Raw genomic sequence first — 12544 nt, forward strand, 5'->3', positions numbered from 1 at the left:
TGCTTCACGTACAATAGAAACACAAGAGAAACAAATAATTAAAGTTAAACTTCTATCAATGCTCTGATGTTTTTAATTGTCTTTGGAGAGAGAATGATAGCAGTTAGGTCTCTGCCCAACACAGAAACACACAGATCAACACCAATCAAATACTAATTTAGTCTTAGCGCTTTCTTAGCGGTGAAAGAAAGTTTACTTGGCCCGAGGTTACTTGGCTACCATAGCGGGAAAATTCCATTGTGTCCAGTTCCGTCCTGACCCCTAACCCTTAACCCCTTGACATTAGCGTAATCTGCTATCTATTGTCCGTAGGTCTCCCCTGGCAACCTTCGAACACACTAATGAGAGGAAGACATCAGGACTTGCAGGTTGACTGGCTGTCAGCCATTTCAAGCTAGGCAGGTGGCTCAGGCTAGATTGTGTTTCACTTACAAGAGAAACACAAGAGAAACGAAGCATTAAAGGCCCAGTGCAGTCAGAAACATTAAGAACACCTGCTCTTTCCATGACATAGACTGGCCAGGTCAATCCAGGTGAAAGCTATGATCCCTTATTGATGTCACTTGTTAAATCCACTTCAATCAGTGTAGATGAAGGGGAGGAGACAGGTTAAAGAAGGATTTCTAAGCCTTGAGACAATTGAGACATGGATTGTGTATGTGTGCCATTCAGTGGGGGAATGGGCAAGACATGGGCAAAATATTTAAGTGCCTTTAAACAGGGTATGGTAGTAGGTGCCAAGCGCACCGGTTTGATTGTGTCAAGAACTGCAATGCAGCTGGATTTTTCACGCTCAACCGTTTCCCGTGTGTATCAAGAATGGTCCACCACCCAAAGGACATCCAGCCAACTTGACACAGCTGTGGGAAGCATTGGAGTCAACATGGGCCAGCATCCCTGTGGAACGCTTTCGACACCTTGTTGAGTCCATGTCCCGACGAATTGAGGCTGTTCTGAGGGCAAAAGGGAGGGGCTGGTACAACTCAATATTAGATAGGTGTTCCTAATGTTTTCTACACTCAGTGTATGTTTGCACACTATGAGGTTGGAATAATACTGTGAAAATGATGATAATGCCTTTTTAGTGTACATTTCAGCCCGTTGGATTGAGTTTTGGCCTGCCTGGTGATACCAGGCGGTAAATTAGTTAATAGACCAATAAGAAAGAGAGTTCCAAACATCTCTGCCGATAACAGCTAGTTTTCAGTTTTCCCTTCCCAGACAGTCCTAGCCATATTATTGCTTGATAAATGTATCTTTGCTAAGAAGCTATTTTTGTTTATTTTTGACCATTTTAATTGAAAACGATCACAGTAAGGTACTTAATTGTTACCCAGAAATGATTTGATATTGAGATAAAAACGTCTGCATTGGACCTTTAAAGCTTAACTTCTATCAATGCTCTGATGTTTTTCATTGTCTTTGGAGAGAGAATGATAGCAGTTAGGTCTCTGCCCAACACAGAAACACACAGATCAACACCAATCCAATACACATTTCGTCTTAGCGCTTTCTTAGTGGTGAAAGAAAGGTTACTTGGCCTGAGGTTACTTGGCTACCATGGGGAGAAAATTCCATTGTGTCCAGTTCCATCGTGACCCCTAACCCCTGACCCTAGCTTAATCCGCTATCTATTGTCTGCAGGTTTCCCCTGGCAACTTTCAATGTCCAAAGAATAACTGTTGCTTTTTGTGTTTTTTTGTCCACCTGTCAGAGTAAGTTAATAGCTGTGTTGTTGTTACTGCTCATGTTGCCCTATTCAGTTAGCGTGTGGGAATGTCACAATTCATTGCATCAACATGATGTTACCCTGCAAGTCCTCAGTTCTTGTGCCAAATTCGAACACAGAGATAGGCCAGTGCTTTCCAAGTAGTGGCATGTTAGCTCAAAATCAATTGGTGTCAGTGTTGTGGAGCTAAGACACCCACACTGGATATGGTAGTACATTTGTATTTAAGTCTATGTTGATACTGAGGTTTGTGTTTGAATCTGTTACCATGACATATTAACCAGAATTCTCTGCTTTGAGGAATAATTTGAAGCGAGTCTAAACAGGATTACTTATTAGTTCATTAACCCAAACTGGTTTAGTATTGAACTAGGCAAATAACCCTAAGGAAGGGAGTTTACTGCTTTGAAGACGGGGCGGCAGGTAGATTAGTGGTTAAGAGCGTTGTGCCAGTAACCGAAAGGTCACTGGTTCTAATCCCTGAGCCGACTAGGTGAAAAATCTGTCGATGTTCCCTTGAGCAAGGCACTTAACCCTAATTGCTCCTGTTAGTCGCTCTGGATAAGAGCGTCTGCTAAATGACTAAAATGTGAAGACAGAAGATAACAATGAGATATCTACCATTGACCTACATATGGGGTCTGCCATGACTACTGGCGTTGCCTGCCATAGCAAATCAATGAATGATGTCATAGGAAATGAACAGAATTGCAAGTTTACACCATGGCTTCAATACTTTATTTCAAACAGACCACAATATTACAAAATATTAAGTGCCGCATGTCATACAAAGACAGTCTCTCTTTTACAATGGTCAGCATTAAACATTCCAAATTACTTCAGGAAAAAAGTATAAATACTAAATCAATTCTGTACAGTTACAAAAAATAATACTCCATTAAAAAAAACTAGATTTTTGTATTCAAATTGTCTAAAAATCTACACCTTTGAAAAACACCCATTTCCCAACCTTCCACACACACACACAAACACACAAAATATTCAAGTTTGTTAGGACAGGACAATTGACTTAAACCCACATTGTGGGAAGAGGCAGAAAATGCACCAAAACACAATTCACTAAAAAATGGGTCCTCAGATGTGTAGGAATCCTTTAAACTCCCAGACTAGTGTTTATTAGAGCACACAATGGAAAACGTTTTAAAACACTTTGCAACGGGAAACAAAAATGAGCGATAGTTCCTCCGTGTTTCAGTACGTTTTGTTCCATTTAGTGCCTAATGAACACAACCCAGGCTAAAGAGACCCAACTTTGACCTTGGGGTGCCATTCTGGCTCTTTTCTCCCAGGTTTAAACTACCACACACGTGGGGCCAAGCCTTAATAAAAAAATAAAAAGACTACAACGTCCTCTTTGTTCCCTATAGTGGGTTCAACAACACACAAACCACCCTTGAATCAAAGACTTCATCTAGTTTCAAAAGAAGGGGGGGAACGACAATTGCCCTCTAGTTAATCTTAATGAAAACACACATTAAAAGCCAGATGTTGCTGGATATTATTACCCTTACTGTATTATAATCATTCAGTACTACAAAGTCTCTCAACTTATTATTATTATTAAAAACACTATCAAATGCAATTTGATAGAGAAGTTTCAGGATGTAAAACCTAGCTGCCGATTCACAAGCAAAGCATGATACTGTAGTCAGTCACATATAGAATAGGAGTTGGTAGAAAATATCCGTCACCAAAAAAAACCTGGATGCGTCCCAAATAGCACCCAATTCCCTATGGCCTCTGGTCAAATGGTGCACTATATAGGGCACAGTGCACCATTTGGGAACGCAACCCCTGTGTCTTTGGCTATGGGTCCAGAACAGCTTCTAACTAACCTCTACGATGTGATGTGGACACTTCCTGTCACGGGAGACAGGTACACTACCTGACCGTTCATAAAGCTTGAGGCTGGAGGCAGTGACAAGGTCCCCAATATAAACAGATGGGTATACCCAACAACTACATTACCCATACTCCTACACCTTGTTGAAACTTCATTTAAGTTAGCACCAGAGACTCCGTGTTTGGTACCTGGGTCGTGTTCAACAGGGCACAACGTTTTGAAATGTTTTGCAACGGACAAAGAAAATCTGTGTTCTTATTGGACACGTTCAGGTTGTGCCTCCCCGTTGTTACTCAGAGTTCAATACGTTTTCTCCCTTATGAACATGACCCCGGTTTAGCTTCACATACAATGATTCAACCCTGTAAAGCTGGCGAGTTAAAGCTGACATAATACAATGTTGCCCCCTAATGGCCAAAGAGCGGTACTATAAACATTTTGACAGGAAAAGACAAACAAATTCCTGAGAGTTATTGATATAACCTGCTACCCAAAATGACCCAGTTGTTTTTTTTGTTGGTCATTAGATATGCATACGAAATGTCCTGTGTCTATATTTTTACGCAGCACACATTTCAATTTAAATGTGACGGATACAAACCGTCTACTATACAAATACACAAACAACAAACGTTGAGAGCTTTATAAGCTGGACACACACAAACGCACACACCAGTGTCAATCCAGGCCCTACTCCCTACCCTACAAATGACACAGAGACCCATTCTTTCAGACAAATCATTAACATGAAATTGACATGGCTAAAGCAAAGAGTTGATGGCTTCATAGTGTAACCCCCCCATCCCATCTCTCTACAGAGGACACTACTGCTTCATGAATATGGGCTGAAGTTTCCCATGACCACCCTCTCCTATACCTCCCTCTTCCCCTCTCCCATCCCTTCTCTCCCTCCCTCTCTTCCTGAATCCCAAATCAACTCCTAGGCCCTAAACCCTAAGCACCCTGACAGGGTTTCCAGTGCCACTTTACACCTATCCAAACCTCTCAGATCTACTCAAGTGATTTGAATGTAGGGGGGTAGGGTGTAGGGGTTGATTTATGATTCAAAGTCTATCTCCGTCTCTCAGCTTCGGAGCAGGTCTCCCAGGTCGTAGGTGTCGAAGAAGTCGGACACACCCTCGCTGTCCTCCAGCCCCCATAGGTAGTCGTTGTCGAGGGCCGGCGAGAAGCTGACGAAGGGGGCATTGGGGTCGGGGGTGAACACGGGTCCCGCGAGCTGGTCTTCTGTCATCTGGAGCATGCTGGGTGGCAGGCCCAGGAGACCTTCTACGTCCAGGAGGGTAGTGCTGCTGCTCACTGGTGTTGGTCTGGAGAGTTCAGCTGAGAGAGAGAGAGAGAGAGAGAGAGAGAGAGAGAGAGAGAGAGAGAGAGAGAGAGAGAGAGAGAGAGAGAGAGAGAGAGAGTCAGTAAAGCACATAATGTGGACCCCGGCTGTATCAAACACAAGCCCCCCAGTTCAGCTTACCCTCTATGGGCTCCTGCTTGACCTCCTGTTTGATGGTGGTGCACTGTGGTGGCGCCATGGCCGGGGAGGTGGTGGCAGTGTGACCCAGAGGGTGATGAGGGTAGTCTTTCCTGGGGGTGGTGGTGCTCTTGACGGGGCTGGCATCCTCCAGGCCCTCCTCGGGACAGAGGTACACCTCGATGGGGCCGTTCTTACTCTTCAGGTAGATCTGTTGGGAGCCCTGAGGGTACGGGACAACGGGAAGGTCATGTTAATACAATGTTGTTACTCATTTAATCACGGTATAAAAGCAACGTAATGTAAAGTGTTGCCTGCAACTGCATTATATAGTGAGGCCAATACAACCTGTGTGGAAATACATTTAGTTAAGGTCATCATAAAACACATCATTATACAAAGCCTAGTACATTCACAGAATGAATTCACAAATACAGCTGTAGTTGTCCAATAAGTAGTTTAGTAATGCAGTAATTGCAAAACGGGTCCTTCCTCAAGATAAGACATGGGCCGTAATAGAAGTAGTTGTAATGGAGGACACCACATTAAATGGTTTGGTGAGAATGTTCGGTACATCCTCCTACACCAGGGGTTCCCAAACTCAGTCCTGGGGCCCCCATTTTCATTTTTGCCCTAGGACTACACAGCTGATTCAAATATCCAACTCATCATCAAGCTTTGATCATTTGAATTAGCTGTGTAGTGTTAGGGCAAAAAACAAAACGTGTACCCCTTGGGGTTCCGAGGACCAAGTTTGGGAAACGCTGATCTACGCCTTTATTTATATGGACCTGGAACTATATATCAATGTAAAACAGTATAATACAGTATATCATATATCAGGAACTACATCAGTCTGATTTGTAATCCTTTACTCCTTGTCTTTTTTGATTTCTTAAACGAAAGCAGAAATAGGCTAGCCGATCAGCTCCAGTGTTAACGAAACGCTAACGGCCAGCTCCGTATATCTATGACCGTTGACCACTCACCTCTGAGGACTCTGGGACCTCCAGCTTGGTTTCTGACGGGGCCTTGACAGCGATGACCGTCTGGTCCTGCAGACGGGCTATAGATCTGATGTCCTGGTAGGTAACGTAGCCTAGCCGCTGGTTGTCTCTGTGTTCGGTCAGCTCCTTGATTTGGGCACTGCTGGACGTGATCAGGTCATCCAGGGCCTTCTCAGCCCTCTCCAGCTCACCCAGCTCCCGCCGCAGAGCGCGTGACTTCTCCCCGCTGCTGGCCGAGCCCTCGAACACGCCACCCACCCTGGGAGGCAACGGACACATATTTTACATTATGAGCCACCAGGAGCTGCTAGACAATGTACGTGTTTGAGATGGCCTACATTGCAGTCAGGTATATTATTGTTTCTGTGCCATGCTTTGCTCAAACTACTGATTGCCTCAAACACGCTGAATAGGATCTGTATGTCACGGTACAGGTTATGGTCAGGTAAGGTTTGATCCTATTACCATATTGTTAACCCAAAAACACCCAGGATTAGGGGCTAGGGGCGTGATTTGGAATTAGACCCAGCGATGAGTAGGTACTTGTTCTAGGGATACTTTCCTAAGTGTACTTGTCCTAATGCGACTCATCCTGAGTGTACGTCTCCCAAGTGTACTTGTCCACTTCTCCTTAGTGTGCTACTCACAACCACTGGATGTTGTTCTTGGACTTCTTGCGGATGAGCTGCACGCCCTCCAGCACATTGGTGATGTCATAGATGCGTCTCTTCTGCACCTCAAGGACCTCGGTGGCCCAGTTGAGGTCCAGCACGCCGTCAGGTGACTCGCTCAGCAGGCCAACAAACTTCTTGGTCAGCAGACCCAGGGATGTGTCGTAGCGCGTCCGCTCACCGGGAGACTTGGGCGCTGAGGGTCATAGGTCATACAAGAGAGACGTGGTTGGCGAATGCAGGAGCAGGGGAATTATGATACGCCTGTTTTTAATCTAGGTAATACATGTAGGATCATATCTGTATATAGGGATATAGACTGGGTAAGATCTGCATTTAGCTTGTGTATTGAGGTGTACATTTGGATGGATGGATGGAAGGATGGATGATCATGTTGTGTCGCTTTATGCAACCTCTCCCTTATTTGAGAATGAAGAAACGTTAAGGTAGGGGGCAGTGCTTATGAATAAGGTTAAGGTAGGGGGCAGTGCTTATGATCAAATGTTAAGGTATGGGGCAGTGCTTATGAATAAGGTTAAGGTAGGGGGCAGTGCTTATGAAGAAAGTTAAGGTATGGGGCAGTGCTTATGAAGAAGGTTAAGGTATGGGGCAGTGCTTATGAAGAAGGTTAAGGTATGGGGCAGTGCTTATGAAGAAGGTTAAGGTATGGGGCAGTGCTTATGAAGAAGGTTAAGGTAGGGGGCAGTGCTTATGAAGAAGGTTAAGGTATGGGGCAGTGCTTATGAAGAAGGTTAAGGTATGGGGCAGTGCTTATGAAGAAGGTTAAGGTAGGGGGCAGTGCTTATGAAGAAGGTTAAGGTATGGGGCAGTGCTTATGAAGAAGGTTAAGGTAGGGGGCAGTGCTTATGAAGAAGATTAAGGTATGGGGCAGTGCTTATGAAGAAGGTTAAGGTATGGGTCAGTGCTTATGAAGAAGGTTAAGGTAGGGGGCAGTGCTTATGATGAAGGTTAAGGTATGGGGCAGTGCTTATGAAGAAGGTTAAGGTAGGGGGCAGTGCTTATGATCAAATGTTAAGGTATGGGGCAGTGCTTATGAAGAAGGTTAAGGTAGGGGGCAGTGCTTATGAAGAAGGTTAAGGTATGGGGCAGTGCTTATGAAGAAGGTTAAGGTATGGGGCAGTGCTTATGAAGAAGGTTAAGGTAGGGGGCAGTGCTTATGAAGAAGGTTAAGGTATGGGGCAGTGCTTATGAAGAAGGTTAAGGTAGGGGGCAGTGCTTATGAAGAAGGTTAAGGTATGGGGCAGTGCTTATGAAGAAGGTTAAGGTATGGGGCAGTGCTTATGAAGAAGGTTAAGGTAGGGGGCAGTGCTTATGAAGAAGGTTAAGGTATGGGGCAGTGCTTATGATGAAGGTTAAGGTATGGGGCAGTGCTTATGAAGAAGGTTAAGGTAGGGGGCAGTGCTTATGAAGAAGGTTAAGGTATGGGGCAGTGCTTATGAAGAAGGTTAAGGTAGGGGGCAGTGCTTATGAAGAAGTTTAAGGTATGGGGCAGTGCTTATGAAGAAGGTTAAGGTAGGGGGCAGTGCTTATGAAGAAGGTTAAGGTATGGGGCAGTGCTTATGAAGAAGGTTAAGGTAGGGGGCAGTGCTTATGAAGAAGGTTAAGGTATGGGGCAGTGCTTATGAAGAAGGCTAAGGTATGGGGCAGTGCTTATGAAGAAGGTTAAGGTATGGGGCAGTGCTTATGAAGAAAGTTAAGGTATGGGGCAGTGCTTATGAATAAGGTTAAGGTAGGGGGCAGTGCTTATGAAGAAGGTTAAGGTATGGGGCAGTGCTTATGAAGAAGGTTAAGGTATGGGGCAGTGCTTATGATCAAACGTTAAGGTATGGGGCAGTGCTTATGAAGAAGGTTAAGGTATGGGGCAGTGCTTATGAAGAAGGTTAAGGTATGGGGCAGTGCTTATGAAGAAGGTTAAGGTATGGGGCAGTGCTTATGATCAAACGTTAAGGTATGGGGCAGTGCTTATGATCAAACGTTAAAGTAGGGGGCAGTGCTTTTTCTCATTGATGCAGACACTCACTTTTGGGACTTGGGAGACTGGCTGCAGCCACACTCCCCTTTCCTTTAAGGGTCCTGAAGTCAGGGAGGTAGAGAGGGTCCTCCAAGTCCAGCTTCCTCTTGGCCTATGAGGGGGGACAAAGGGGTTAAAGACAGCTTGAGACTGGGTATGTGTCCCAAATTGTCAAAGACTTCTAACGGCCCTCACATTGTCAAAGACTTCTAAAGGCCCTCACATTGTCAAAGACTTCTAACGGCCCTCACATTGTCAAAGACTTCTAACGGCCCTCACATTGTCAAAGACTTCTAACGGCCCTCACATTGTCAAAGACTTCTAAAGGCCCTCACATTGTCAAAGACTTCTAACGGCCCTCACATTGTCAAAGACTTCTAAAGGCCCTCACATGACCTCACATTGTCAAAGACTTCTAAAGGCCTTCACATGCCCTCACATTGTCAAAGACTTCTAACGGCCCTCACAAGCCCTCACATTGTCAAATACTTCTAACGGCCCTCACATTGTCAAAGACTTCTAAAGGCGTCCACATGCTTCCCAGCAGAAACAGTTCGGAACAGTTCCTGCATATTATATTATGACGATATTTTGTGACGTTTTTGTTCGTTTTTGACTTTCTTTTGGGCTGTTTGGGCAAGCCAAAGTCGGTAGCTGAAGTCTACGCCCCCTCGTCAGAGATTGGTCAAAAGTAAGGATTCTTCAATGAAGTAAGTGCCTGTTGTAATTCAACGAGAGACGACTCTTCCTCAAGCACATTTTTTCATTTGAGAAATACCGCACCAAACATCATAGTCAGATGCAAAATTGCTTGACTAAGATCTCCTCCGCAAACCCACTTGAGTTATCTTAAATACATTCTGACTATTTTGAGGAAGTTTATAGCGGCTACGGCGTCTCAAAATGGACAAACAGTACTATTGCTGCAATTTTCTTGTTTTTCAAGCGAAGGTCTTTTATGGGAGTGTGAGTGAACACTTGCTCGGTTCTCCTAGGCTAGGTACCAGTCCAACTGAAGCATGTTGACGCCTTAAAGGGGGAGAGTGTGTGTGTGTTTGGGGTCTCTGGACTCACTCAACTCAACACCCCCATCCCCCCTCCTCCTCTCACCCATGACCCCCTCACTCCTTCTTTAGCCCATTCCTTTCTCCAGTGAACACACAGGCAGCCTGTCCAATCCCAACCATCACAGATCACACTCTTTGCACGAGGCCTTCTCAATCAGTAGGTCACCTGACCAAGACCAATACACACACACACCTACTAGGAGGTCCACTGCTACCACACACACACTCTGTTATGGACACACACTCTGTTATGGACACACACTCACACACAAATGAACAAGACCACCTATACACACACGTCCAACACATGTATTCACCACTACCAGACCTGTAGTCTTACTCACCACTACCAGACCTGTAGTCTTACTCACCACTACCAGACCTGTAGTCTTACTCACCACTACCAGACCTGCAGTCTTACTCACCACTACCAGACCTGTAGTCTTACTCACCACTACCAGACCTGTAGTCTTACTCACCACTACCAGACCTGCAGTCTTACTCACCACTACCAGACCTGTAGTCTTACTCACCACTACCAGACCTGTAGTCTTACTCACCACTACCAGACCTGTAGTCTTACTCACCACTACCAGACCTGTAGTCTTACTCACCACTACCAGACCTGCAGTCTTACTCACCACTACCAGACCTGCAGTCTTACTCACCACTACCAGACCTGTAGTCTTACTCACCACTACCAGACCTGCAGTCTTACTCACCACTACCAGACCTGTAGTCTTACTCACCACTACCAGACCTGCAGTCTTACTCACCACTACCAGACCTGCAGTCTTACTCACCACTACCAGACCTGTAGTCTTACTCACCACTACCAGACCTGTAGTCTTACTCACCACTACCAGACCTGTAGTCTTACTCACCACTACCAGACCTGTAGTCTTACTCACCACTACCAGACCTGTAGTCTTACTCACCACTACCAGACCTGTAGTCTTACTCACCACTACCAGACCTGTAGTCTTACTCACCACTACCAGACCTGTAGTCTTACTCACCACTACCAGACCTGCAGTCTTACTCACCACTACCAGACCTGTAGTCTTACTCACCACTACCAGACCTGTAGTCTTACTCACCACTACCAGACCTGCAGTCTTACTCACCACTACCAGACCTGCAGTCTTACTCACCTCTACCAGACCTGTAGTCTTACTCACCACTACCAGACCTGCAGTCTTACTCACCACTACCAGACCTGTAGTCTTATTCACCACTACCAGACCTGTAGTCTTACTCACCACTACCAGACCTGCAGTCTTACTCACCACTACCAGACCTGTAGTCTTACTCACCACTACCAGACCTGTAGTCTTACTCACCACTACCAGACCTGTAGTCTTACCTCACCACTACGACCTGCAGTCTTACTCACCACTACCAGACCTGTAGTCTTACTCACCACTACCAGACCTGTAGTCTTACTCACCACTACCAGACCTGTAGTCTTACTCACCACTACCAGACCTGCAGTCTTACTCACCACTACCAGACCTGCAGTCTTACTCACCACTACCAGACCTGCAGTCTTACTCACCACTACCAGACCTGTAGTCTTACTCACCACTACCAGACCTGTAGTCTTACTCACCACTACCAGACCTGTAGTCTTACTCACCACTACCAGACCTGTAGTCTTACTCACCACTACCAGACCTGTAGTCTTACTCACCACTACCAGACCTGTCGTCTTACTCACCACTACCAGACCTGTAGTCTTACTCACCACTACCAGACCTGTACAACACATTTATTCACCACTACCAGACCTGTACAGTGCACCGTTGTCCCCAAACTGCAAGACCCCCATCCCCAACACACACCACCTCTAAAAAAAACCTCTACACACACACTCCTGACTGAAGTACCTAACGAGGCATAGGATTCCATCCAGATGGTCATGCACTATGTAATTAGTACCTGCTGCTTGGAGGCACACCTCCCTCCTTCTCTCTTTCTCTTTATCCTTCCCTCTCTCTCCCTCTTTATCCCTCCCTCCCTCTTTCTCTCTCTTTATCCCTCCCTCCTTCCCTCTCTCCCCCTCTTTCTCCCTTTCCCATTTTCTCAATCTCTCCCCCCTTCGTCTCTTACCCCTCTCACAGATACGACCCTACTATGTTAGGGGGCCAGTGATGCTGTTAATGACTACAGAACACCCCCATACTGCAGCATGGGGTATAAATCACTCTGTGTGATAAACTAGGCTATGTGACGCGTGTCATGACCTGGCGCTGCAATAAAACCCTGTGTACGACTACCAAGTGAGGTCATTACAGTACAACTAGATACACAGAGGTATAGGTACTCATTCGTAGTTTTCAAAAGTACTCATTCGTAGTTTTAACTACTGTAGTTTTAACTTTCAACTATGGTCTTAACTGCACTGGTTCTCTTTTCTCACCATGTTGTAACCATGGAGAGGCTATAAACTGACATGGGAGATTCTGGAAAAGCAGCTAAGGTCTTCCCATACTGCAGACCATACATAGGAGGCTATAGGACCAGAGGTTTCCTGTTATTACACAGGGTCAGGAAAAACTCCTGGTCCTATGTAAACCATACCGTACTTCAGTAGATCTGGGTCTGTATTCATCATGTGTCTCAGAGTAGGAGTGCGGATCTAGGATCAAGTCCCCTCTGTCCATGTAAGGTTACTTATTATGAGGATAA

General features: G+C 45.4%; 1 protein-coding gene across 1 annotated transcript; it reads right to left on the reverse strand.

Moving 5' to 3' along the window:
• Positions 1-4428: 4428 nt before the first annotated feature.
• Positions 4429-9321, reverse strand: LOC121539002 (transcription factor E2F2-like). The gene is made up of 6 exons (XM_045206119.1): positions 9292-9321; positions 8796-8898; positions 6731-6950; positions 6066-6342; positions 5080-5299; positions 4429-4934 (listed from the first exon to the last, which is right to left on the reverse strand). The coding sequence occupies exons 1-6, from the start codon at positions 9319-9321 to the stop codon at positions 4678-4680; spliced, it is 1107 nt and encodes a 368-aa protein (XP_045062054.1). The 3' UTR covers positions 4429-4677.
• Positions 9322-12544: the final 3223 nt, after the last annotated feature.

Source organism: Coregonus clupeaformis, chromosome 21 (genome assembly GCF_020615455.1).
Source record: "Coregonus clupeaformis isolate EN_2021a chromosome 21, ASM2061545v1, whole genome shotgun sequence".
In the NCBI taxonomy this organism is placed as follows: Eukaryota; Metazoa; Chordata; class Actinopteri; order Salmoniformes; family Salmonidae; genus Coregonus; species Coregonus clupeaformis.